At 44.3% G+C, this 27,950-nt stretch overlaps 2 protein-coding genes across 6 annotated transcripts; one reads left to right on the top strand and one right to left on the bottom strand.

Annotated features, from left to right (window-relative positions):
* Positions 1-6: 6 nt before the first annotated feature.
* myl12.2 (myosin, light chain 12, genome duplicate 2) lies at positions 7-22,210 on the bottom strand. Of its 3 annotated transcripts, none has more exons than XM_049011031.1 (4): positions 22,200-22,210; positions 2,073-2,295; positions 1,540-1,701; positions 7-513 (listed from the first exon to the last, which is right to left on the bottom strand). In XM_049011031.1, the coding sequence occupies exons 2-4, from the start codon at positions 2,254-2,256 to the stop codon at positions 341-343; spliced, it is 519 nt and encodes a 172-aa protein (XP_048866988.1). In that variant the 5' UTR covers positions 2,257-2,295; positions 22,200-22,210; the 3' UTR covers positions 7-340. The 3 variants fall into 3 exon arrangements, with proteins under 3 accessions (XP_048866988.1, XP_048866987.1, XP_048866989.1); XM_049011030.1 differs by lacking the exon at positions 22,200-22,210 and adding an exon at positions 3,086-3,240 and having other exon boundaries at positions 2,073-2,293; XM_049011032.1 differs by lacking the exon at positions 22,200-22,210 and adding an exon at positions 3,086-3,130 and having other exon boundaries at positions 2,073-2,337.
* On the top strand, positions 5,215-27,925 carry myom1a (myomesin 1a (skelemin)). 3 transcript variants are annotated; one of them, XM_049011027.1, is made up of 38 exons: positions 5,215-5,368; positions 7,075-7,256; positions 10,415-10,552; positions 10,770-10,950; positions 11,416-11,573; positions 11,772-11,864; positions 12,014-12,102; positions 12,860-12,895; positions 13,207-13,368; positions 13,854-14,015; positions 14,738-14,879; positions 15,145-15,344; positions 15,596-15,652; positions 15,969-16,093; positions 16,246-16,429; positions 16,521-16,695; positions 16,981-17,102; positions 19,693-19,889; positions 20,031-20,157; positions 20,431-20,615; positions 20,717-20,831; positions 21,492-21,648; positions 21,946-22,052; positions 22,231-22,275; positions 22,544-22,680; positions 22,895-23,039; positions 23,407-23,466; positions 23,617-23,684; positions 23,828-23,944; positions 24,408-24,482; positions 24,743-24,830; positions 25,026-25,064; positions 25,159-25,264; positions 25,473-25,636; positions 25,851-25,887; positions 26,524-26,546; positions 26,767-26,822; positions 26,914-27,925. In XM_049011027.1, the coding sequence occupies exons 2-38, from the start codon at positions 7,117-7,119 to the stop codon at positions 27,229-27,231; spliced, it is 4,530 nt and encodes a 1,509-aa protein (XP_048866984.1). In that variant the 5' UTR covers positions 5,215-5,368; positions 7,075-7,116; the 3' UTR covers positions 27,232-27,925. The 3 variants fall into 3 exon arrangements, with proteins under 3 accessions (XP_048866984.1, XP_048866985.1, XP_048866986.1); XM_049011028.1 differs by lacking the exon at positions 24,408-24,482; XM_049011029.1 differs by lacking the exon at positions 7,075-7,256 and having other exon boundaries at positions 5,226-5,368.
* Positions 27,926-27,950: the final 25 nt, after the last annotated feature.

The raw sequence follows: 27,950 nt of genomic DNA, 5'->3' as shown, positions 1-27,950 counted from the left end.
CAGAACTTTATTTTCAAAATGTTTAATTAAAAAAACGAAGTCCAGCTAGCCCAGGCCATGTGATTGACAAAATTCAAACAGGTTACTTCTTACAGTTTGAGTTCTTATTTTACACAATAATACACACCATTCTGACGCTGTGGATGGCGGTCAGCCATCGATGTTATACATGTGCGCATCGTCAGAAACGGAACTAACAGGCGTCCAGGAATACGGGGAACGCCTTCGAGTGGTTCTCTTATGTTGTTCTGTTGAACGGTCTTTCAAAGCTAAGAAATGGAGATGTTCTACCCAGGTACGCGTGAGATGAAGAGATGTTTGCATGTTGCAGCATCGCGACCTAGTCATCTTTGTCCTTGGCTCCGTGCTTCAGGATGCGTGTGAACTCCATGTAGTTGAAGTTCCCCTTCTTATCAATGGGCGCTTCGCGGAAGAGCTCATCCACCTCCTCGTCCGTGAACCGGTCACCCATGGTCGTCAGCAGCTCTCTTAGATAGTCCTCCTGGATGAAACCTGGGAAGAGGCACCGGTATGAAGAGTTCTGACAAAGTTCCTTAGATACTTTAGACCAGGGTTGGCTAGTCTTATCCAGAAAGGGCCGCTGCGTTTGCGGGTTTATGCCGCAACTCCCCAATTAGATTACTAGTTAAATTAGGACTGATTGGCTGAAGAGTCCTCACTCCTGGGTTTGAACAGCTGACCTAAAACCTGCTTACACACCAGCTCTTTGCAGATAAGATTGCCAGCCCCTGCTTTAGACCACATTACATGACACTTCATATAATTTTACTTATCTGGGGCACCAAGCCAAGGCAAGTAAAACATCAATCCATCATCAGAAATTTCAGTGCTTGATTTTGCACAAAACAGTAGAACAAGCAATTGCATAAAATGCAATTGGACAGTGCTGAATATTAACAAAAATCCAGTGACTCCTTTGGGCATAAGAATTTCTACTGTCTATTGTACAAATGAAATGTATAATTGTATATTGTATTGTCTTGTATAATCCTATTGTAATAGAATATAAAAAATGGCCAAAATTGTGGAAATGGCAAGCATTTTTGGCATTACGCTATAAAAATTACAACACAAATACTGGCGGTAATTAGGGCTCCAGCTATAGATTATTTTAGTAATCAAGTATTCTATTGATTATTCCATCTATTAATTGGTTAAGAAATAATTTTGTCTTATCAAAGAGCAATAGTAACTATTCAAAAACGAAAAAAGACAAAAGACAACTGACAAAAGAACTAAACTATTACACGGAGCAAAGAATTTTTCTAATCGAGTTACTTGAATCGCTGCAGCCCTAGTGGTAATGTTTACAAAGTCACAAATACCACACCTTGGTCGATTAAATATGTAACTGGAGCAACTGTTGCAACAGCAACAATTCTGCAATCTTTAAAAACTGGAAGCGTTTCCATAATTTTGGCCACCAGCGCAAGTAAAGAAAAGTTGCTACAGGCAATGTTTGCTCATCTGAATTAGGCCACCAGTCAAAAACTAATTAGAATACCAAGGATCTCTCACCTGTGCCCTCTTCGTCAAAGCAGGCGAATGCATTCCTAATGACGTCCTCAGGGTCTGTGCCGTTGAGCTTCTCGCCGAACATGGTAAGGAACATGGTAAAGTTGATGGGTCCAGGGGCCTCGTTCATCATGGCCTCCAGATACTCGTCAGTCGGGTTCTTCCCTAGACCACACATTGGGGGTAAACACACATGAAAACATCTTCCAATCCAGAGCAAAGTCTGTACCCCCTGAGAAGAGACTGAGCTTTGATATTTACAGCATTTACCATAAGAAAAGATTAGATTAACTAAAGTGGGGGATTAAAACTCTTGTACAGGCTCCAATGAAGAGCAGCCCGGATTTTATTTGGGATCAAGCCCACGGTACATGGGTGGCTGGATTTGCAGTATTTTAGCCTGCCTCAGCAAATTATGGACTGACACTGCCTCGCTCAGAAACACTGAAATACAGCTGCAAGTGACTGAACTATCCTGCCCCTACTGGCCAAATAAATAACAATGACAGTAGCTTAATAAGCTGCCGCTGACTTACCCAGCGAGGCCAACATATCATGCAGGTCCTCCTTGTCAATGAAGCCGTCCCTGTTCTGGTCGATCATGTTAAAGGCCTCTTTGAACTCCTGGATCTGTGACTGGTCGAACATGGCAAAGACGTTGGAGGTAGCGCGCTGCGGGCGCTTCTTGGTGGTCTTTCCCTTGGCCCGTTTGCTCGACATGTTGCCCGCTGGTCTTCAAACACGAGTCTGGAGAAAACTGAGGCGTTGTGGCAAGAGTTACTGTGTCACCCCCTTTAGGAACTGAGAAGTTGCAGTTGCATCAAATCAATATGAAAGGACAAATCAATAAAGCAACATAGAGTTACAGTCAACTAACCGATTATTTAGACAAACAGAAATATAAACAATCTACAAAATGCCCTTATAGACCACCAGTCATAATTCGTTAGGCTATTCGATTTGAATAAGGCTGGGAGATAACTACGATTACATTAGTCTGTAGAAACAATGGTAGATACAAATTCATATCATATGAGGTCTACAGTTTCTTGCATGGCCATTTAGCCAGCGTTATAAATTGATACCCTCTACACAACACTGCAAGGTATTTCTTTCCATTTTAATGAGTGCAATCGCTTCTGGATCCTACAAACCACATATTTACTAGACTACCTTCGCTACAGGACACACGGGGCTTCGCCCCCCCAGTGATTAATGTTTAAAAATAGTACCGTTGAAAAACTGCGACACGGATAAATACGTACACATTTTTATCAAACTGCAGAGTACCTATTTACCAAGCGTCCATCACTTGCAGACTACAAACAAACCCCCAAACAACAGATGGTTATTTTTATGGGATATTTCAGCTTGTTTCTGCTGGGCCTATGCATCGCTCTATTCTGGCTTCAAAAATTAGCTAATAGCTACAATAAATGGTGCAATTAGCAGATACGTCCAAAACAGCACCGCTATTCCCCGACATTACGTCTTTGGAGATCGCTGCTGTTATTAATAACAGGAGAGTAAAAACGAAAGCAAAACGTACCTTGAACCCACCGTAAATCCAAACCCAAAAAAGAGGCTGCGCTACACGTAGACTCCACCCCTATGCTACGACTTCCTAATAACCGTACAGCGGTTCGCCGGAGGGGCTGGGATGCACCATCACCACCAATATGGGGGTGCCAACAAACCAGACCTATGTAGATTGACGAGCATTGGATTTAGTTGGTTGATTGTGCGTAGTAATGTTTGGTTTTCGAATGGTGCTGCTGTAGTGTCTATGGATATAGCGACGCCCCTCCTAAGGACTAAAATCCGTTATCCTACCACGGTACAAATATTAGATATTTAGATAGTTGACAAAGTTTTTTGATTGGTGGCATACATAATGGTGTGTTGAACCAATTTAGTAACATGTGGGCTATTGGCAATATGTTACAAGGACATCCTAGGTCTACTTGGTTACAAATTGCTCAGCTATACCATAAATGTACCATCACCAAATTCATGCACCAAAATGTAATGCTCTTTTTCACCACTATAAATTAACATCCCCCCCCCCCCACCACCCATTTCAGAGTACTGTAACGCTGGCTGTGATGAATGGAAAGCAGGTGGAGTCCCAGTCTCGGCCAAACGTTATTTCTGAGACAGCGGCATGTAGCCTGTTTGAAAGGGGACTGAGATTAAATGAAAGGTGTGTCACCGCGAATGTAAACCAGGATGGCAGAAATTAGCTGTATGCTAAAAGGTAGCCCGGAATTCCTCAAAGCTGAATCTGTGGATGTGTTTGGCTTTTCGCGGTACGGCCACGTAAGAATCCACAGGTGATTTATTAGTTAAAGACTTGCTGCCAAACTGTTCAAATAGCACAAAAGCACTGCTACTGCCACATGGATTAAGCGATTAATCGACAATTACATGTATCTATCCATCTTCCAGCCACTTATCCAGATCACATTCTCATGGTGCCCGCATGTCTATCCCAGGCAGCTGAGGACATAAGACTGGATGGGATGTAGGGTTGCTACTTCTCATGCATCTGGTGTGACACTGACACTCCTGGAATTCCTCAAGGCTGAATCTGTGGATGTGTTTGATTTTTGGGGTCACGCTCACACAAGAAATCTTACAGCAAATATATATTATTCCATTATAAACCTAAAATTGGCTACATCAGAAGCGCTGGTGTAGTTTGCAAATCCTATAGACTATTTAAATGGTAATAAAACTGTTACATACATGTAAATGCGTGTGCAGACTTGTCTTGAATTGAAAATCTCGCGCCAGCCAGCTGACCAAAGTTGGCGACCCTTATGGGATGTCAGCTCATCCACATATTCAATCCCCTGAACCTGCAGTGCTGTCACAACAGTGCCACCGCTCCCAAGTTAGCACAGCAGAAAGCAGATATTAAACTATCAGCATACAGCGTGGCTATGCCCCTGTATGTTCACTTTTGCACGGCTGCTAGTTACCTTGTACACACATAGAACATTTAAATGTCAAAACGCGCGCCACCTCCGCAAATTAAATGAATGACAAGCCGCATTATTATTGATATCGCTAAACTTAGCTTCTTGCGTCGCTGTAACCCGACGCCTTCAAATGCACGGAGGGTGCGAAAGGACGGAGGCGTCACCTTGAAGGTTTCCTCGTTATCAGAAGCTGAATATCTCTGAAATGAGCTCGCTGGCATCTCGATTAAACCACGAGAGAAATGACATGTACACCATACCATTACACAAACAACCGGAAAGTAGGGACTTTTACAGTTACTTTTACACGTTGAAAATTTCTGACCATCCACCCATTTACCAAACTCCAGTACACGTTATTTGTATTATCATGAAATTGTCTTTACGGGCGGTAAGCTATGTGCGAAAATGGATATGTAAACACGAACTTAAAAAGTTTTTGTATTATTATTTTTATAAAGGTATTTGTTATGGGTTTCGATGGTAGGGTGAATAATATGCTATAATAAATTTGTTGAAAGGAAACAATGACATCTCATGCCGCAAAGTAAAATCTTTTACTTTGGCCTGACTGTAACCCAGATTTCCCCACTGTAAATGTGAAAGGAAGGGTTAGTTCCCCCGTGGCTATATTTAACGGCCTCCCTGGCCATAAAAGGTCGCGACTGTGCCTCCCGCATTCTGCCGACTGGCCGTATTATTTTCGCCTGGTAGAGCGCAGCCCCCCGGCCGCCGCTCCGCACCCCGATCCACCGCTTTGCCTGGATTTTAGTTCGCTTCACTATTTCTTTTTTTTTTTTCCTTGGGTTTTAAATTGGCTTATTTTTACTAATCGGTAGCCTGCTTTGGTAAGTAACCATGCAATGAGTTTAAAAGGCTCCCGCTTAAGCGCACTTACTCAATTAGAAATTCCACAGGGTTATTTTCCCGGTGTAACTGTATTGAAATTAGACGATATGTTAATTAATGAATTAATACTTTCATTAATTGCATGTACATTGCAGCGATTAGGCTATATATATACCGCTTAAACTTGTGCAGTATAATCTTTAACTGGATATTTGGCATGGAAGCCTTAATACATGAGCCATATAAAACTTTATTAATTATATGCGTTTTCATTTCTCTTCATGATCCGAATTTTCCCATATATTAGGTTATGACAATTGTATGGTCGACAATTAATTAATTGTGCATTTGGTTTTGTAGAGACACAAATAGGTGACGATGACTCTTTGTTATTACACTATTAACAGCGCTTCATCATCATGTATTATTGAGTGACAGCAGACCTATCTCTACTCATTTTAATCGTGTCACTGCGACTTGAAATGCAAGCGTAGCTTACTTGACATTAATCTTTTAAATAAACTCATAAAAAAAACTTATTTTAATATTTCAGGCACAAAGTTTTGATGAGTTGTGGTTTGCTTGTTTTATTTGTCCATATTAAGTTAAGATTTTCAGAGTACATTCGTTTGTGGCACAATAATCAGTGATACAACAGCAGGAACACTTGTCTGATATACAGCAGGAACTGACCGAATTCAGGTTCATGATTTTGATAAATTGGCTTAACCAATATTTGCAGTTAATTTTGGATTCTGTTGGAGCTTGGGGGGAATTTCCACGTGTTCAAATCTCCATGTACAAATTTGTAGGTCATTGAAATCAACTGAAAATAGCATTTTTTTCCTCACGCAATAATGGGATTATTAGGATAGCAAAGATGTCCTCTGAGAAAACAGCTACATGAAGCGTGACCGTGAATCAGCTGTCGCCCAGCTGGTCGTTCCTCCGTACACCGGGGCAGCCATGTTGGTAAATCATTCTGTTCAGCGGTCATTGTACAGATGATTTTGCATATGCTACAGGTGTCTTTAAAAACGTAGGTTTCACATGATTTTGAGGGAATGAGGGAATGACATAAAATGGCATTAGGAATAACAATATTTGGAATAATTCAAAATATAGATATTCAGTGCTGCTTTAAATAAAAAATACAAGTCAGTTTATTATGATATTATGAATGGTTCCTATATATATATATATATATATATGAGAATCATGTTGTAGTACCATATAATAGCGATTTACTATTAAATCCTCCTAAAAATATAATGAATTTTCAAAATGTTTTTTTTTCACTCAGGAGATAATACAAAATTGTGGCCATTGAAAAAGATTCACTGTAGTGAAACATTTTTTTCGTGATTGGAATTCAGCTGTGAAACACGTCAAACTATTAAGCAGACCTGCAGTTTTATCAGTAGCATTGAAAGGACCAAAGTAAAACGTATACAAATAATATACTTCCATGGTCATTGTAGCTTATGGCATTTTTTACTTTTACTAAAACTCTTAATGAATCACTAATAACTGGAACTAACGCTAAAATACGTTGTTTTTAATAATCAGTTACTGTAAACCCTGCTACTGAAAGAATTCTAATAGTTATTCATTAATTTATGATTAATACGTAATTATTTAACTAACAGTTGAAATAAAGTGACCTCATTAATAAATGCTGTCATTATTTTGAACCATGGCTAAGGACTGAAACGTGGAGTTCGGATCTCGCTTGGAGCCATACAGGATGTCAGAATCCAAATCATCCCACCTGGATGTTCGGAAGCGCCACGAGCGCAGCACCACCTCGGTGTCGGCCGTTAGCAAGGTCCAGACAACCAGCACACGTGCTACTAGTGTCCGCACCAGTAGGCGCAGCCACAAAGGGTAAGAAATGAAATGACATGAGTCCGAGGATGGAACCATGGTGCACTTAGGTGGTAACTTGAGCTTGACCGGACCTCTCCCAATGCTTTTCTGGATGATGGAAATATCTCAGGGCAGCATAAATCAGTTTGGAGAAAAGACATACTCTTTCAAAACAGCTTCAAACATTTTGTTACTGTTTTAAATACTTCTAGGTAGTTAAGCAGTATATTTATGGCTTGATTGACCTTTTACTGCAGTTTTGTGTACATTACACATCTATAATACAAATGGCTCAACAGAATCAAGGAGCTGTACACTTGGGGGAAGGGATTTTGCAATTGGTGGGGAAAATGGGAGGCCAAGTTCAGCCGCTCAAAATGTTAGGTTAAGCATCGTGACACGTTTCTGAATCAGCACATGCAAAAATTGTGAAATTGTGATGCTCAATTGATAAGCAAACCTCAGCAACAGGATATTGCTGTAGTGAACTAGGATTGCATCACAGCTTTTACTTTTTCGTGGAGATTTTGTTCTGTAGACCAGTTGGGAAAGACACTTCTATTAGTGATAAAAAATAGCCAGTACAGAATGATTTGGCATGGATGTGTGCTGGATGTGAGGTCTCTGTCATTTCAGTGCGGCAAGTTTTGTGCGTTACATCCTCCCCATCATGTCCGCCTGACCCTCCTGTCTCCTCCCTGACGTGGCCCTGATGAGTCACACCTGTTGCTTGTTGCCCCTCATTAGTCTTTGTATTTAAGTACCTGTTTGTCTCATCACCCCCTTCCGGTCATTCATGTCACTCATCCTGTTCCCTGTGCTCTTCCCTGTACCAGCCATACCCTTTTTGATCCCTCCCTTTGTTTGCTTTCCAGTCCTTGTTTAGTTCATAAAATTTATATTTATTAAAATCCTTTTTGTTTCGTTAAAGCACCTGGCCTTGAGTTCTTTGTCCCGCAAGTCATGACATTGTGTAGTATTTTGCAGTGATGTTGGAGGTCAGTTAAGCAACTGACCAGCTTTCAGCCTCATTATCTTAGCATTGCAAAAGTTAACATTTTCTGCTCAGGTGACATTAACACCCTCGAAGTAGCATTATTCTTTGTGATTTACGAAAGTGAAAGCGAAAGTCTCTGAAACTTAGTAAAAGACTTTACAATTAAACATTTTAGTGCTTAACTGTTAATGCGATAAGGTGTTTGTCCATCTTGCTGACTTCCTATTTGCTGGGTTGCACAAGTAGTCCCTTAATTAAGTATCAGGAGGTCACATCCTTAAATGTCTCTGAAATTTGAGGATGTCAAAAAAGTCTTGTGTGTGTGTGTGTGTGTGTGTGTGTGTGTGGGGATTGCATATTCTAATGTTCGCCTGCTTCACTGGAGAATCTGGTTTTCTTTCACATGCGAGTTTATGCAAACTATTATTGTTGGTCTTACAGTGCATACGTTTATGTACATGCATCCCTTGTCATAAATAGGTCTCCTATTCATGGTGTACCCAGCTACGGGCTCTATGCTTTCTGGGGTAGACTTCAGCAAGCCTTACATTGTTATGGAAAAATGGATGGAGGATTCATTACATTTCATAAATGTTATTGTGACAGATGTATTCCTGATTGGTTGCATTTAAGAAAGGAATGAAAAATATGTTTCTGATTGGCCTGGGAAACCAGGAAGTAGTTGACTTGGGTTTTCACAAAAGGAGGTTGTATTTGAGAGGGCAAACACATGAATAGACACTAACGCCGTGACAAGCAACAGTGACTGATCCAGGGACGCTGGCAAGAGCAGACACATATATAGACAGATAACAGGTAGTACATGAGGGGCAGGTGTGGACCGTAATAATCGACTAATCTCAAGGGGTGAGAAACAGAGACGGCACAGGATGGTTAGCAGCAACATCTGCTGGCCGAGCAGGAGCAGGCCAGGGCCGACAGAGACGGATCGTGACACCACGACCCCGAAAAAGACAAGCAGCAACAGAGAATGGTTGTTTCCGATTAGATACCCAGTCTATTACTGAACTTGTTGAGTGAAATCAACTATATTGTGTTCTGTAACATAGCTACTTGTATTATTATTTACCAGCCGGTACAGGTGTGCCTTTATGTTAAGGAGAGATTGTATACAGGCAGTGCCCAGGTTACATAACCTGCTTGAACCCTCACCTGGACTCCTTGGAGATAATTACATGAAACCAACTGGGACTTTTAAAATTACATGGACTGAAATTAATGTCAATATAAATACAGTTTCATGCTCCCCGGTCGCCCAGAGGAGGATGGGGTCCCCTTCCGAGTCTAGGTTCCTCTCAAGGTTTCTTCCTGCTAGAGGGAGTTTTTCCTTTCGTCGCCTCAGGCTTGCTTGGTGGGGTTCTGGCCGGTTATACGTAAAGTGCTTTGTGACCATGAATGTTGTTAAAAGCGCTATATAAATAAAATTTTATTGAATTGAATAAGAACATAAGAGATTTACAAACGAGAGGAGGCCACTCGGCCGATCAAGCTTGTTTGGGGAGAACTCAACTAATAGCTCAGAGTTGTTAGAATCTTATCTAGCTCCGATTTAAAGGAACCCATGGTTTTAGCTTGCACTACACTAGCAGGAAGACTATTCCATACTCCAACTACACGCTGTGTAAAGAAGTGCTTCCTCAAATTCATACAAACAAGATCTGTTCTCTAAGTCTGTCTTTGAGGTAATATTTATAGGTAAGTCTGGAAAATAATAATATATTACATAATAATAATGGTAATTATACAGTATTAATAATAAACTATATATGGTACTGTATTGTACCTGAGGTCGATGAACCACTAAAGCCAAGCAATGCTTTCACAAGCGATACAAAGTAGTGCGTACATTTGTTATTACGCATAATTGTATTTAACTTGATTTTTAATATAATAGGCTTTATGGTGGTCCGTCCGTAAGTACGGGTTTTTAATAAGTCGGATGTTCTTTATATGGGGACAACCTGTATAAGATTGGTGCTATGTGAATGATAGATTCTGTTAGGTTCTGTCCAAGATCAGGTAAGTCTGTCTGAAATCAAGACAGGTTTATTCCATATAATCTTTAAAGGTCTTCAACTCAAATGTAGCTCCTACTTGTGTGTAAACAGTTAGGTGCCAGGCTGTAGGTTGATGACGTACCTCTCTCTTGATGCCACAGTGTTAAGACAACCGTACAGTCAGTCAAGGAACTTGACGAGGCCGACCTAAGCTTACTCTCCAAGTCAAAGAAATCCTACCTGGCAATGGACAAAGACAATGAAATCATCGGCTATGTTGTACCGATCTTCAGAAGCAGGTACAATATGTAGTAAAATATCTGTAAGGGCTCTGGGAATATGTTTTGTTTGTAAACTGTGTATGAATTCATGATGATTCTTGATGCTTATGTATGGAATCATTTCCACTGATAACAGTGGATCTAAACCTAATGTGCTTGCCAAGCATAACGAGAATTATTATTAGAAGAATTTTGATAATGAATGAAGAATAAAGAAACCTTGTCTTGTCTACAGCCAAGGGTTTGCCAGAGAGCTTCTGGAGTCCCAAGAGGAGGAGAGGAAGGAGGAGAGCATAGGCTATGTGGCCCTGAGGAACCTTTTTACTCGGGAGAGCACAGAAACGCAACGTGTGGAAAAGAAAACCAGGGAGATGACGTTGAGGGAGTCTGTCGACCGTATTCATCTAGTGAGAAAGGTAAAGGCTCCAGATACACAAATACTGCGTTTGTAGGTCAATGAGTAGAGCATTAGATGCAAAGGTCATGGGTTCAAATCCTGTGGATATCAGTAATCATAACCCTTCTCTCTACCGTCAGTTCTTGGGTTTAAAACATCAGTTGACCATGTAGCTTCACTTATTTGACGCTTGTGTCCAAAACTATTTGAATTACTGTTTTCAGTTTCTACCATTTACTGGAACTGGTAGTAAGTACATCTACCTTTGTGGAATTTGAACCTACAGCATTTTGTTTATCAATGTGTCAATGGTGAGGTGGAACAGCTTGAATTTTGATGTCCCTTTACTGTCAGGATCCATATTATTCATCAGTGAGAATCACAGCTGCCTGTGCGTGAAATTAGTTCAGCTTTTCAGTACTGAATGGCAAAAGATATGGTTCCCCCTTTTCTCTCTACTGACATTCAAGTTTTTTCTCCTCAGATGCATGAGAGGGAGGAGTTCCAGAAGAAGATGAACGCAGACAGCCTGACACACCCCCCGGAGTTCATAGTGAAGCCACGTTCCCACACGGTCTGGGAGAAGCAGACAGTCACTCTGCACTGCACCGTTGCTGGCTGGCCAAAGCCACGGGTTGCCTGGTAGGTCTGCGTGGGCCATCATGCCGGTGCAGTGTGGTCTGTATGACTGTGGAGGGGTGGTCATGGTCTCATTGATGGGGTCTGGTCACATCATACAAGTTTCAACGTGGTATGAGGTACGATGCTGCATATATGTTCACCTTGTCCAGATTCTTCCACTTCCTGTTGCCATGGGTAACATTTCCCGTTCCCCTTCAGGTACAAGAACAACGTATGGATCGATGCCAAGGCAAATCCTGACAAGTATACAGTTGAGAGTAACTACAACATGCACTCATTGGAGATCAAAAGGTCTGTAGGCCATCACAAAACCAAAAACGAGGACTTACCTGACATTGATGGATAATGCAATAATAAGGAAGAGACTGTTAGGGGAAGTAACACTGACAGGAGGGTGAATATGGAGCTGACAGGAAGTGTGTGTCTCCTTCCTGTTGCAGCTGCACCTTTGAGGACACAGCCCAGTACCGCATGTCAGCAATGAACGTGAAAGGAGAGAGCTCCGCCATCTCCACTGTGGTGGTGAAAAGTAGGTTATTGCCTTCCCAAAATCTCTCTTGCTTGCAGCGTCCCTTGTTATCGATCCCCTTGGTCTGGGTGAGACATGACTAAGATATGCTGTACATTCCTGGCTCTGAACAGGAGCCTAGACCTCTGACCGCCATGGTTATTTAAAACCAAGCTGTTACTTGTTTGTGCTTCAGGTTTATTTTAATATATACGCATGTATTTCTCATATTTTTACCTTTTGAGACTGTATTTCTGTGTGGAATGTTCTCGGATGATTCAAGAGTCAAGATTCTCTATTCGCCACATACATAGTTATAGAAATGAACTGTGACCGATCCAAAGACTGTGCAAACAAGAGCAAACAAGAATTTAATTACAATTTACAATTTACAATAGTCGGGAATATAAAAAGTGCAGACAATATAAAAAAATGACTTTAGCAATATATACATAGAATAGAATAAAAGAGAAAACAGAAGACAAAAGATGAAAAGAGGAATCTTAGATTGCACTACGAACAATGATGAGCTTCAATATTTAGTATGTTTTATGTTTCTCAATGACTTATTAAAAAGGCTATAGACAAAAATCCAGCTAAACTCAAATGACAATAGGAGCATTTATACTAGTAATTGAATTAGTACATTTAAGGTATAGCTAAAGAAACTATATGATTGCACATGTGTCTATTTTACCTTCAGGTCACCTATTTTGGTTTGTGCATATGCTGCTGAAAGGACAGGATTCATAGTGTCTCCTTTATTTTTTACGTACAGGATTCCAAGAAGGCGAGGACCTTGTTCGAAAGCCTCGTGAGTTACAGACTCACTTTTTTCTTTGTACACATCATCAGCATTGGCATTGGAATGAGTGTGATTTCCCATATGCTCTATTGACAGTAGTTTGTTAGTTTATTTGCATGTGTCTCTGCCCTAATGATTTGAAAAGTCTCTCTGGGTGAGAGAGTACAATAAATGCATACATCATATTTATGCGTACAGGGGAGGTACAGATTTGCACTGTCATGTCAATGAATGCTGTAGATACAGACCAGCACCATCACATCAGTGAATTATAAAGATCAGCACGTCTTCATGGCTTAAATTTTGTTATTGCTCTTCAGATGGTTTCTGTTCTGAATATGGAGTGACCTTCCGTACTCACATCACGGACAAGTTCTCCGTATCTTTCGGCCGTGAGGGAGAGACCCTCAGTATCGGCTGTACCGTGATCATCTTCCCACAGGTGAAGCGGTACCAGCCTGACATCCTTTGGTACCGCAATGGTGAGTAGCCAGTTGTCTGTGTGTCTGTTTGTGAGGGTCTACATACTGTGCATAAGTGTTAATGTAAGACTGTATGCATGTATTTTTGTGTGTGCATTTTATATTGTCTGCCTGAATAGGTGTATGCGTATAGATCTATGCTTCAGTGTCACTGCTTTTGCTGAATTTGCACAGTAGGCCTGCTTGATAGTCCCTCTTGACCGCTATTTGACCTTTGTTTTTTCAGAAGGCCTGCTTGACAGTCTCTCTTGACCTCCAATTGACCCCTGTTTTGCCAGTAGGCCTGTTTGACAGTCCCTCTTGACCTTCATTTGACCCCTGTGTTGCCAGTAGGCCTGTTTGACAGTTCCTTATGACCTCCATTTGACCCCTGTGTTGCCAGTAGGCCTGTTTGACAGTCCCTCATGACCTCCATTTGACCCCTGTGTTGCCAGTAGGCCTGTTTGACAGTCCCTCATGACCTCCATTTGTCCCCTGTGTTGCAGCCACTCTACTGCAGCCCTCGCATTGGGTGCAGATGCACTGGAGTGGAGAGCGTGCCATGCTGACCCTCAAACACCTCAACAAGGAGGATGAGGGCCTCTACACACTGCGCATCAACACCAAGTCTGGCTTTGACTCCTACTCTGCCTATGTATTCGTAAGAGGTGAGAACCACACCCACCCCAGCTCCTCTCAAGGTGGACGGAGGAGATGGTAGGTCAGCCTACCTATACTGGCTTAAGTCACAGGCAGGAACACGGACATTCACACCTGTCTGGGTTCCTGTTTGAAAGGGACGCAAGAATTTGTAGTTATAGTTATAGGTGGGCAGGGTTCCAGAGGATGTATACTGTAAGAAACTGTGCAAGAATTAGAACTAGTGTATTTGTGTGTGTGTGTGTGTGTGTGTGTGTATAGATTATGTGTATATTACATTGTGGGGATCGAATGTTCCCTACAATGTAAAAAAAACCTGTTATTTTAACATTGCGGAGACCATTTTTCAGGTCCCCACAAAGATCTATGAATGCAATCAAAAAACTAAAAATGGCGATTTTTTTGTTTGATTGCTTATGGTTACGGTTAGGGCTGGGTAGGGGTTAAGGGCGTCATGTTGGGATTAGAGTTTTTCCTGTAGAAATGAATGTAGAGTTCCCACAAAGATATAATTACAAACCTGTGTATGTGTGTGTGTGTGTGCGTGTTATGTGTCAGTCATTAAAAACTTTTTGTGTAAGTTCCCAAAAAAGCTTAACTGTTTAAAGGAACAAGAAGTGCCGTAATTATTGATTTCTTATTGTTGAGTTGGGGTACGAATAATTAACTGCGCTGAAGTTCAAGTTATTGTGAAGTTAGCACAAAAGTTCCTTGCCGTGTATGTAACCAGATGGCGACGTGGAAGTGGAGGGTGCCCCTGTGGCTCCCCTGGACGTGCGCTGTCAGGACGCCAACAAAGACTACGTGGTGGTCACGTGGAAGCAGCCCGCAGTGGAAGGAAGTAGCTCTATCCTGGGATACTTTGTTGACAGGTAAGGTCTCTGACCTCTTTTTGGGTTAGTATGTGGACAGGTGAGAGCTGTCGTCCTTTTGCAATACTGCGTGGACAGGTGAGCTCTCTGTGGTCCACTTGGCGTACTCTGGGGACGGCCGAGTTCGTTGGTATTAATATGAGTTATTTGAAAGGTGGTCAAGGTATTTCCATCAATATCTCTACATTCATACAGTGATGTGGGTTGTCTGATTCTGATGAAGTCTGAGGACCTTGTGAAATTGATAGAGGTGTTTTATTGGCAGGTGTGAGGTGGGAACTGACCGTTGGGTCCAATGCAATGACATGCCGGTGAAATTTGCCCGCTTCCCGGTCACGGGTTTGGTGGAGGGGCGCTCCTATGTGTTCCGTGTCCGGGCCATCAATTACGCTGGGGTCAGCCATCCGTCCCGCATCTCCGATCCGGTGGTCGCCATGGCACCCGCCGACCGTGCCTACCTGCGGAGTGAGCATCGCCACCTAGTCGACCTGGCTTAATTGATGCTCCATTGTAGAATATTTGCCAGGAAGACATAGAGAGCAATTCAGATATAGTGTCCTATTAGAAGGGACAACAGACAGATCCTGTCTGGGACTTAAACTCACAACCATTTAGCCATAAGTTGAGTTCTTTACCCAGTATATCACCTGCAGCCACATCAATCTCTGGCCATAGGGGACTGAAACACTTTCTGGTTTTGCGTTACCATCCCTCAGGTCACCCATCTGCCCCATGGACGGCGCACATCATCGTCACGGAGGAGGAGCCAACAGGTAGGGTATAAAAGCAGATGAAGACATAGATGCAAAAATGGAGACTTAGAAATAATAAATGATGAAGCTGCATAAGCACAGTGAATGTGTCACATACAAACAATACTTAACTGAGTCAAATACTAGTACCAGCTAAGTATGTATACTATGTATGTATACTAAGTATGTAGACAAGGCATTGTGTTGCATTGACCTAAATACAACCAGGTTCATTCAATGCATGATGAAACTCCAGAGCAAAGCTAGCTTGAGTGATGGTGGTGGGTGGGAGGTGGCATTAGAGGTTACCATGGAGATAAACACGTTATTCTTACAGTGGGAGAGGTTCCAGGCCAACCCAGTGACCTGGCGGTCATCGAGGCGACCAAGAGCTATGTGGTGCTGGCCTGGAAACCCCCGTTCCAGAGGGGTCATGAGGGGATTATGTACTATGTGGAGAAGGTGAGTAGGATGGGACTCCTACATACAGAACAGGATGGAACATGTGTCAGCCATGACTACCTTCTATGAGAAGCCAGCCTTACACTGCAGTGTTGGGTCGCAGTGTGCATCTGTGTTGTGAGCTCCAGTGTGAGTGACCGCTTTCACTGCAGTGCGTGGTGGGCACGGACACTTGGCAGAGGGTCAACGCTGGCATGCCTGTGAAGTCTCCACGCTTCGCCCTGTTCGATCTGGCTGAGGGCAAGACTTACAGCTTCCGGGTGCGGTGTTGCAACTCGGCTGGGGTGGGGGAGCCTTCGGAAGACACCGAACCCACCGCTGTTGGGGACAAGCTGGGTGAGGGTTCACGTACCCGCTGTACCTTTTGGGCCATGGCTGTACCATGAGCTGTATGAGAGGTGTTAGCAGTATCTTGTTCGCCGTGCAGATCTCCCTCCCGCTCCAGGCCGTGTGGTGGCCTGCAGGAACACCGATAACTCTGTGGTGGTGTCCTGGGAGCCATCCCAGAATGCCATGCAGCTGGTGGGCTACTACATCGAGGTCAGCGTCGTGGGCAGTGGCGTGTGGATTCCCTGCAATAACAAGCCGGTGAAGTGCACCAGGTACCAGGGATTGGCAATTTTCCTTCTGCCCTCAGAACATTTTTGTAAACTCCCACAAGCTGTTATAGGAGACCGTGGGGCAAGTATGGAGGACTGGAACTTTGGGTTTGGATGTTATGGGGAATCCATGTGGGCAGGCATCTGGATTTGGTATTTTTGGGGTGGATATTATCATCTGGCAGGTAGCTATGGACCAACTATAGAATCCACAATAGGTGCAGTGTCTAGAATCCCGTCTCCTTCCCAGAATTTTGACCACTCGTATCTCCTGCCTTTGCTGTCCAGGTTTGTGTGTCACGGCCTCAACACAGGGGACCAGTGCGTGTTCCGGGTGAAAGCCGTCAACGCCGCCGGGTACAGTCGTCACTCACCTGAGTCGGAGAAGGTGGATGTGAAGGCTGCTATCGGTGAGCAGAATGACACCAGGTTCTCTTGGCGGTGGGAGAAAATGGGCAGGTAGACGTAGATACTCTACATGGATATTATGTATGAGCGGTGATCATGAGAGGTAATGTAGCGAAGGCAGTTCTTCCAGAACGTCTTGGGTTTTCTTTGAGTGCCTTTGAATTTACCACCCATTTCCCTCATTGCTTTAAACTCACTCCCGCACTGTACCACTTTGTCTATCATCGGATTCCATTTCCCGTTTCCAAATCACGTCCTCCGCCGGTTGCCCCGCCCTTTACTCTTTCCCTGCCAATCCCAACAGCCGGTGCTTAAACTACACTCCTTTCAGCACATTGACACCCTCTGACTATACGTCACAGTGGTATGGCGTCGCTGTGGACCCAACCATAGTCACCGAGCCACTCGTCCTGCTTCCACTCCACCTTGCTCTGCGTTGATTTACTTTAACTCACCCGTCTCACCTGTCATTAACCCCAATACCAGTTGCCATGGCACTTCTGAGAGGTCCTTGGCGCAGAGAGGTCAACACAGACAGCATTTCTGAAACTAGTTAGCTGTTGAAGGGACTCTTATATGATACGTAACATATGTAACATTCTGAACCAGATTAAACTAGTGATCAGTGAATGGTGGGCACTGATTTTTGGGGAATTATGATGCATGAGGTGTCTCATATCACTGATGCTGATACCCTCTTGCTTGAATGGCTCTGCATGAATTCTGCTTGTCTCTCTTGAACACTAAACACCACTGCATGGCACCTACGTGACGTCTGTAAGACACAATCCCATTATTACTTTTCACCTCTTCAGTTCCCATAATGAGGAGAATATTGAGTAATTTTTTCCCCCCTCTACCCATTTTCACTTTTTTTCGATGTGAATGAAATTGCTGTTTGTAAACTTTCAAATGTCTGTTAAATCCTCTAGGGGGCGCCTTAAGACAATGGGGTTATATACAGCCTTATGAAAGACGTGTGGCTTATGAAAGGGGTGCAGCCCCTCTCACCTGGATGCCCCTCCCTCCCCCATTAGGTTTTTTTGTAGGCACCACGGTGAGGGATGAGAAATGCAAAGGAGGGATCAGCAGGTGAGGAGACCCTGGAGGTTAACTAGCTCCGTCACACTTCAGAAATCCGTCCCCTGTCTCATCTCTCTCTCTCTGAGAATTCTGTTTTTTTCTAAAAACCTTTGTTCCTCGCAGACTGTTCTCTTCCATTTCGTGGTCTCAGCTTTAAAATATCCACTGTCACAAACCAGGGCATTGCCAGTATGATCCAGTGTGAACCAATGGGATTTCACAGTCAGCGGGTCTCCAGGTGACGTTTGTCCTGGAAACGCCCCCCATCTAATCTTTCCTTTGTACCTTGACATCCCAATAAGTAGAAACTGTGATGGTCCTCAATTATTTAATGGTGCCAGCAATGAAGTCTGATTGTAAAGAGGTCAGAAACGCAGTGGTACATAGGATTTATAAATTATTTTTAACCAAAAACATACTCCTGTCACAACTGGCATCTTTCTGCAGGACTTGTGCAAAATTGCAGTCAAAGGCATGATTAATCAAATTACTGCTGCATTTCTGGGGCCCCTGACAAAATAACACCTTGGGGCCCCTTGCCGAACGCCCCCCCCCCAGGCCAGGGCCCAGGAAAGCACCCCCCCCCCCCAGTGATGGCCCTGACTGCTGCTGATGTTATTTGCTTCAATATTCAGAAATATTAGGTCAAACTGAAACATGAGGACATTGTTTTGTTGCTTTTGGAGTGAAAACGGCATGATGTTATGACACTTGCAGTGTCTGTTAATGTGGCTGTTCGGTTCTTGCATGTGGTGGAGCTGGGCAGGAGACGTGTGGAAATACTGCCCCCTGGAGGCTTCCTGACATTACATCCTTAGTGTACACATGGTCCGGACACTGGTTTGACAATGCAAGAGGCTGTAGAACACCTAACAGATAGAAGGAATACAAACGCAGAGGTGGGAATGACTCACTTTTGGGTCACACTCTGTAAGAAGTGTAACACACGTTAGACCATGGGAGCCCTGCACATTTTGGGGTTCCCCATCATTTAACACACCCGATTCAACCCCTTGTACTTATTACCACACGGCTCTTGAGCTGAATCATTTGCGGTTAAACAGGGAAAGAACTAAGTTACACAGGGCTCCGGCCCCCCAGGACTGGAGTTTGACACCCCTGTGTTAGACTATGTGCTCTGGTGAACCAAGAGGCAACAGTGAGGGACACTTTTGGTCCAAATAGACATGCAAGTGAGGCTCAGAGACCTTAGAGTCGGAGATCATGGTCAGCCAGGAGCCCTGGAGCTGCTGGGGTTAAGGTACTCCTGACAGGGGTGCAGATCTCTACCCTCCTGAGCTAGACATTGTCCCCCTTCGAATTTAAGTGTTATGATGTGCTCACATGTGTACGCATCAGTTCACAGACCTTTCTCTTTTGTTTTGACTACCGAACTCCAAAACAACACTTGTTCCATTAACAGTATTTTTCTAATGTTATGACATGGATCATGTGTCTGCCTTCGTGACATGAGCTGCGGTATGTTGACCTAAGTGTCTGCCATCACAGCGACCCCTAGCCAGCCCCAGAGGCTCAGGGTGGTGGATACGGTGCGGGATACCATGCTGCTGGACTGGGAGGCACCCAAGCTTAACGGTGGGGCCGAGGTCACCGGCTACTTTGTGGATATGCGCAAGGTGACAGCGGGCGTGCCTGGGAGTTGGCACGAGGTCAACACCAAGGCTATCAACACCAGGTCCTACAAGGTACGCCCTACACATTCCTCTGATTCTGCTAGGTGCGATCAGAAAGGTGTTCTTCAAGGCTCAACACTGGGGGCCCATTCCCCTTCCAGATCCCCCTCCAGCTGTCTGCTACAGCTCTTGTTCTCTGTGTTCCCCTTCCAGGTAGAGAACCTGAAGGAGAACATGCAGTATCAGTTCCAGGTGCGAGCAGTGAACATGGCAGGTCTGAGCAAGGCCTCAGTGCCTAATGTTGCGGTTGAATGTAAGGAGTACACCATCACTGTGCCAGGTGGGGTTCTCTTTATGCTACCAAAACCCAGGACCTATCCACCCTTTGTGCATTATATGATTACAACAAATATAATCCAGCTGTTCCTGTTCAGAAATGCAGATGTTGCTACAGCTATCAGTAATACTGAATCCAATTGTACCATTAGCTGCTTGGTGTGTCTAGGCAATGTTATAAGCTACTGGTAGCGTTAGGCGAGGCTGTTAGCCACTAGTTGGTTTAGGCGTCTTACGTTTGGGATTGTGTACAAAAGCTGCCCAACACTGTCCCCAGGACCTCCTATTGGCCTCCATGTAACTGAGGTGCGGAAGAATTCCCTGGTGCTTCTGTGGGAGCCACCAAAGTTCACGGGTCGCAGTGACATCACTGGATACTATGTGGACATGAAAGAGGCGGGAGCTGGCGATGGTGCTTGGAGGGGCATCACCGGGAAGGCCATCACTAGCAGATACCTGCAGGTAGGACCCGAGGCGGGCTCCGGCAGTACTCTGGGGCTGACGTTTCAGTGAGCTTTGTTTGGGGAGCATTTCCAAATATCCATCTGCACATGTGTGTCCAGATCGCAGGCCTGAAGGAAGGAGCCTCCTACGTGTTCCGTGTGTGTGCTCAGAACCTGGCAGGAGTTGGACACCTGTCTCAGCACACTCCTCCCATCCTGGCCCAGACTCGTCCGGGTGAGGCTGCCACTTCTGAACCACCATTTTCCCCACATAAAGGGCTGACTCTCACCAAGGCCAACTAGGCAGGGAAGGTCAATCTCCAGCAACTGCGATCATATAGCTCAGCTTTTCTCAAGCTCGGTCCTCGGGACCCGCTGCCCTGCTTGTTTTCCTGTTATCCCTGCCCCACACACAAGTCCCAACTGTCTTTCAGCTTCTGATTGACAGAACACACCTGATGCAGGTAATCAGCAGTGTGTGGGGCAGGGAGAGCTGGAAAACAAGCAGGGGCAGTGGGACCTGAGGACTGAGTTTGAGAACCACTGATATAGCTCATTAAGATCAGATTGCTCCTGATATGGCTGAGTCTTGACAGCATGAAGGTCTTTATACGCAGTAAAAGGAGGTTCTCACATGGTATGGAGGAGGGAATCATGGTAAAAGCAGGATTTGGATTACAGAACTATGACATGTCAAGTATGGGTGAGGTAACTTCATCTGCTGGGAGTACATGTGAGGGATGAGTCACTTCACAAAGATAGAAAGAATGAACTAGAGATAGAGACAGCCTCCTACAGACAGCCCATTGCAGTTTGATTCAGCCCAATGGATTAAAAGGTAGCAGCAGAGTTACCAGTAGGCAGGTGTAACTGGGGTAATCTGATTCTTTTTCAGGTACCAAAGAGATTGTGGTAGATGTGGATGACGAAGGTGTGATTTCCCTGATCTTTGAGTGTTCAGAGATGAAAGCAGAATCGAAGTTTGTGTGGTCTAAGAACTACGAGGAGATCACAGATCTTTCCCGCCTTGCCATGCAGACCTCGGGCGGCAGGTGAGTTGCACACTCATGGTCTACAGTATATATATGTCACAGTATCTTATATACATTGTGTTCCCCCACTGGTCCAAAACTCGGATGCATTGCTTGTAGCCTCTATAGGGCTAGTCCCCTGAGTAAAGACAAGCAGAAAAACATCCAAGATAAATTGAGAATAGTAATATCAGTCCTCTCTGAGGTCGCAAGGAGTTTCTCTTCTTTACCAGTGGTGCTATGGAGACACCAACTACATGATCGGGGTGGGATTGTGTGAAGTTTCATGGTCTTGGATTACTCTTGCTCTGAACTTAGGTCACGGGTCATCTTTAACAACCTATCACTGGAGGACCTGGGGATTTACTCTTGTGTGGTCACCAACACAGATGGGGTGTCATCAAGCTACACCTTAGATGAGAAAGGTGAGTCAATATGAATGAAATGCTGAAACTGGAACTTCCTTAAGAATGTTCAGATGATGTTTTCCCAAAAGTTGACAGGAGCGACAGGTTGCCAGAGTCTGTTCTGGATAGTCTCATAAACCTGATAGTGATATGCGTTGTTGCGTGTGAACCCGACTTTGGTTCTCTGATCTAACAGAAATGAAACGTCTGCTGCAGATCAGCCATGACCACAAGTTCCCCAGTGAGTATCATGCATCAAGTAATCACTATCAATAATGATGGACAAAGGGAATCATCAGTCGTTTGTCTGTTACTTGCCCGTTACTCAACATCGCTAGAAGGTGTTGGGCAGCTGGCAGAAAAGGAGCAAACCAAGCGTTTGAAAAGGAGCAAACCAAGCTGGCAGAAAAGGAGCAAACCAAGGATCTTAGTGTTTCTGAGCGAATGTGAGATGGGTTTTCCTTATGCTAAGCCCACGCCTTCCTCTGTGGCCTCCATTTCTTGTACAGTTATTCCTTTCTCATCTGAACTGGCTGTGGAACTGCTGGACAAGGGCAGGGTGCGTCTCTGGCTGCAGGCAGAGAAGGTGACGGCCAACTGCAAGGTGGACTATGTCTTCAATGACGTCCCGCTCACCCAGGGCGAAGTAAGTGGCCAAAACTCCGTCTCCCACCGTGCCGGGTCTGCGACGCGAACGCTGCAGTGAGGAACTAAAAACCCGGGCAGGAAACAGCAGAGGTTCCTCTTCCTATCATGCTCGTATTACTAAACATAGTCGCTGCACAGCTTGCGAATCTAGCACAAACGGAGATGCAGACAATCAACTTTATGCCTGAAGGAACTCCTTTGTTGCCTTTCAGAAATACTCAATGCACTTTGACAAAAACACTGGAATCATCGAGATGTTCATGGAGTCACTGGAACTGGAGGACGAGGGAACATACTGCTTCCATCTGGTGGATGGAAAGGCCACCGGCACCTCCAGCTTGGTGCTGATCGGAGAGGGTACAGTAAGCTCCATCTCCCTTGGGTACACATTAGTCTCACTGCTGTTGTTATCAGAGAAATAGGCTTCTTTTCCTATGGAGGACACAGCGCGACCTTTAATCAGTCCTCAAGACTCATTTCCATTAAGGTCCTTAGCAAGCTGTGATTATCATCCCTAATGCCGTCATTAGTCTGTTCAGAATCTTGAGTGATACGTTGAATTATACCATTAGTGTCATTTTTATTCCCATTTACGCCGGTTCTTCTACTTGATGCTTCTCTGTTTATGCCACTGGAGACTGATCACAGCATTCAGATCCCTAAGACATGTTAATACCATCATAATGTTAGTTCCTATAATGACTTGAGAATGTGTTGCTTTTAGACTTCAAAACATTGCAGAAGGAATCAGAGTTCAGGAGACAAGAATGGTTTAGGAAACAAGGTAAGAGAATGTTATTGCCATAGCAACAAAATGTTTTTTTTTTTTGTTTCTTTTTGTCTGTGTTTTGTCTTAGTTGAGGTCAAAAGGTGTGAGGCCCCTTGATGTCCCTGGTATCTTTACTGACAAGAAAGTTGTTGTGTCTGTCTGCAGGTCCTCATTTTGTGGAATACCTGAGTTTCAAGGTGACTCCGGAATGCAACGTGCTTCTCACATGCAAGGTGAGGTCCTACTCGTAGAATCGTCGTCCTTCTTACAGGACTAGCGGTGCCTCACACGTACACCATGTTTGTCAAGTACTTAACCTTAGCTGGCCATGCGGCTGAAAGCTGACCTCCTCCAACAATTTTCTCATCCTGCGCAGGTTGGGAACATGAAGAAGGAGACGGAGATATTCTGGTCCAAGGATGAACAGGACATTGAAGAGGAGGAGGAGAAGGTTAACTACATCGATGACATTTTGACCTTCAACATCTCGAAGGTGAGAGCTATTGATCTGCGGCAAGTAGTCAATTCATGCTTCCACGCTACCTGCATTGATGTCCCATTACATGCTATTCAGTTAGTGACATTTAAAAATTTATTAAAACATAACACTGTTAAGTTTAAATGCTTGCTCATTCATTCATTCATTTTCCATACCGCTTGCCCTGCTTCTCCACAGCATATGTTAACACTGAACGATATTTTAATCTAAAACTTAAAACACATCAGTCGCCAATTCTCCAGATTCACTTCCTCACACGCAATATCTGCACCTGTCCTCTGTCTGATCACGAAACATGGAAGAGGAGGGGAAGGGTCCCTTAGGTGTTCCTCGAGGTTATGTGGACGGAGAGAGGACGTGTCTAAGCAAAACCATGGTTTGCAAGGTAGCAAACGCAGATCTCGCCCCCCATCACGCTTCGCTGTGGCAATAATGCAACCCATCTGTCTAATTTCAGCTGCGCTTTAAAAAAGACAAAGACTTGGATGATGCAGACTTTCCTGAACCGAAGGAGACCCCGGCAAGACCGAAAGTCGGGAACTTGTCTAAGTCTCCATTTGATTGGATGTGGTTCATGCGTGTTTAAAAAGAATGTGTCTCGATTTTGGTCTTTCACGTTGTCCTTGTGATGCCTGCAGCACCCAGGGCAGAGGAAAAGCTAGTCTTTTCTATCAGTGTTGGCGTCATTGATTTCCCATAAATGGTGGTCCGATGTCCCCCTTTCGTAAAGGATTGACTTGCATGCCAGCGGCGACGTTGGTCTAAATCCCACAATTCTCTGCTTATGTTCAGATTACCAAGCAGGATGCGGGGATTTACCAACTGAAGCTGAGAGATGACCGCGGGAAGGACATGAGTGTCTTGAACCTGACTGAACAAGGTGATCAGTTGTGCTAGGAAATGTCTCATGCCTCATTGTCCTGCCCTGTTCAACACAAGATGATCTGATAGATGCATGTTCTGAAGACACATTGGTGTACAATGAAGATACTGCTGTACCCAAGATGGCAAATACCTTCAGGTCTTCATCTGAGATGATCCATATATAAATTAGAATTTGTTTTATGTACTGCAGGTTTCCAGCAGGTGATGAATGAGGTATTTAGAGTCATTGGTGAGTTGTTGCAACCATTGATAACATATAGTGGTTTCTGCTCCTGTGTTTAGTGCAGGGATTTGACTACATTCTGCTGCTATTCTCTGTCCAGCCAACTCATCCACAGAGCTGCAAGTGACGAGCACAGCTGAAGGCATCATCATCCAGACCTCCGTGGTCTACTACACTGAGGAGCTCCCCTCAAACTGGCTACACAAGTGTGTGTGTGTGTGTGTGTGTGTGTGAACGGCTATGTGTATGTTGTGAGCCTGTGTGTATGTATGTGTATGTTTGTTGTAGACTCCCCGAGGACTGGGCTGAGGAACATTGGTGTATGTGATTCGTGCTTGTATGAGTGTCTCTATGTTAATATGTATCTATATGTGGTACACTCCGATGTCACCTCTGTAATCTCTCCACTCCTAGAGATAATAAGATCTCGCGCTCGGATAGAGTCCATTGGGGTGTTACTGAGGAGCAGCTGTGGCTGAAGATCAATGAGCCCACAGAGAAGGACAAGGGCAAATATGCCATCAACATCTTTGATGGCAAGGATGGAGTCAAAAGAGTGTTGGATCTTACAGGACAAGGTAAGTTACCTGGCTGATCCTAGTATCCTGTTATGTTTTCTTTAAGCTCCTCTGTTTATCAAGTTTGGGGTCCTGGGTGACCACACAGCCACTAAGCCGTACATATGTAATCCTCTCTGCGACATCGCAGAGGACTCGCATTGCTAGTCATTCATTGAGGATTAGCATGTGTCCCGTAGCCTTGCTGACATGTGTCTCTCTGATTCCGGCACAGTGTGGGAGACGGCATACGAGGAGTTCCAGAGGCTGAAGTAGGTTGACCGATGAGCTTCTGTGTCTGGGTTATGATCTCAGCCGTCCTCCTTCTGCTGGCCTCATACCTTTTTAAGTCGAAGGGGCCGGATATCGATGCATATTATCGTGCATCTTATTTTTTTTGCAAAATGGTTAGAAATTATCCCAGAAGGTGTAAAACTGAAACTGTCTTTTCATGATCTGAGTCCTAAAACACTGACATGCATTTTATCATGAATCCAGATATACAAACCAGACCCGCACATTATCTAGACTCCGTAGTAATAAAAAGGCTTCAGTATAGCGGTATAATATAGCATAACATCACATCACACATTGCTCCTGATGCCTTGTCTTAATGGATCTCCGTAATTAAACAGATGTTTAAGTTGAGCATGCTCATACTGCTCAGTTACTCAGAGCATGCTCATACCGCTCACCGATTCTGGGCATGCTCATACCACTCAGTTACTCAGAGCATACTCATATCACGCATCGATTCAGAGCATACTCATACCGCTCACTGATTCTGAGCCTGCACATACTGCTCAGTGACTCAGAGCATGCTCATACTGCTCACCGATTCAGCCTGTATAGGACATTAGGCATGACTACTACACTGCCTAACCTGTTTATGTTCCTGTTTCTCTCAGGGCTGCGGCCATTGCAGAAAAAAGTAAGTCAGCTATCTCAGACCTCAACAAAAAGTCTTTAATAAAACAATCACCATGCTCAAGTGGCTAGTTAACATATAACCTCCCTCTTGGAGGGAATTTTTCATGAACCAAAAGGGATGGTGGTACTAAAACCAGTAAGTGTTGGACAGCCTCATTTGAATGCTGCAAATGGACCCGTGCCACAGTCTCTCAAATTTTTCTGTGTAACACTGTTTGTAGATCGCGCTCGCGTGGTCGGTGGGCTGCCAGATGTGGTCACCATCCAGGAAGGCAAGGTAACCTTGTGTTTAGATTGGTGATGTAAGAAGTCACATGTTGTCCCCTATCATGGATCACATGACTCTGGTCTTCTCCTGTGCTGCGCAGTCCCTCAACCTCACCGGAAACATCTGGGGCAATCCGGCGCCTGAGGTGATGTGGCTGAAGAATGAGAAGGAGCTGCTGTCAGACGAGCACTACGCCCTCAAGTTCGAGGCGGGCAAGTTTGCCAGCATCACCATCGCCGCCGTCACCACGGCCGACTCGGGCAAGTACAGCCTGGTGGTGAAGAACAAGTACGGCACGGAGCACGGCAAATTCACCGTGAGCGTCTACCTGCCCGAGGGCGAGGAAACTGAGGAACAAGGGGATGAGAAGAAAGACAAAAAGGACAAGAAAGAAAAGAAAGACAAGAAAGAGAAGTAGGAATAAAACAAAAGAAACAAAAACAATATGTAGAAAGTAGAGGCTGATGGATTTAAGTGTTTTTTTTGTCTAGTCCAGCGATGCCTTTTCCCTTTAAGACCCTTAAGAAGGTGTTTGTGTCGTGGGCTGTCAATCCTGTTGAGTTTGAAGGTAAAGATACTGGGCTGGCACTAGACTAAAAAGCCTAACTGGAAATTTGTAGTCATGTTTAGAGTAAGCCCCCCCTTATCTCTGTAGCCCCCTCTTAGCTGAACAAAGAGCTGCCTTGCTGCTAACGCTAATGCTGTACATGACACTGGGAGTACTATTTCCTATTTTCGAGGGTCCTTTACTTGACCTTTTCGTATTTCTAGCTCTAAAACGCCACTGTGCCACTTTGCAGGGCCACTATAAATCACGAAATTGTCCCCAGTTTTCTAAGAGGCAGTTCACTTAGCTTCCCATGTATGTGCCCTTAAACCAATTATCTGCACAATGCCGTAGGACAACAGTACTCAATGTGTATGGGGTCCTACTCTAACAAAAAGCTGGTGGAATCACCCGTGAAGACGATGTCCGAGTTTATGCCAACAGGGAAGTCAGCTGACCACATTTTCATGTTGTCCAGATGAGAAATGCAGAGACACATCCTGTATTACTGTCCTCTCGCTAGTTGTTCTGCACAGGCTAATAAACTGTCCATGTTGCTTTGTCACTGTGTCCCCTCCTTGTCCCCTCCT

This window comes from Brienomyrus brachyistius, chromosome 4 (genome assembly GCF_023856365.1).
Source record: "Brienomyrus brachyistius isolate T26 chromosome 4, BBRACH_0.4, whole genome shotgun sequence".
Lineage (NCBI taxonomy): Eukaryota > Metazoa > Chordata > Actinopteri > Osteoglossiformes > Mormyridae > Brienomyrus > Brienomyrus brachyistius.
This window is presented reverse-complemented; position numbering and strand designations above follow the sequence as displayed.

Bases quoted from the DNA above. Each gene is read 5' to 3' on its own strand.
- myl12.2 (XM_049011031.1), bottom strand. From the start codon at position 2,256: ATGTCGAGCAAACGGGCCAAGGGAAAGACCACCAAGAAGCGCCCGCAG. The intron at 1,702-2,072 runs GTAAGTCAGCGG...TGTGTGGTCTAG, and splicing joins TGATATGTTGGCCTCGCTGG to GGAAGAACCCGACTGACGAG. The intron at 514-1,539 runs GTGAGAGATCCT...GCCTCTTCCCAG, and splicing joins CTTTGACGAAGAGGGCACAG to GTTTCATCCAGGAGGACTAT.
- myom1a (XM_049011027.1), top strand. From the start codon at position 7,117: ATGTCAGAATCCAAATCATCCCACCTGGATGTTCGGAAGCGCCACGAG. The intron at 21,649-21,945 runs GTGAGTTGCACA...CTCTGAACTTAG, and splicing joins ATGCAGACCTCGGGCGGCAG to GTCACGGGTCATCTTTAACA. The intron at 25,888-26,523 runs GTAGGTTGACCG...TGTTTCTCTCAG, and splicing joins GAGGAGTTCCAGAGGCTGAA to GGCTGCGGCCATTGCAGAAA.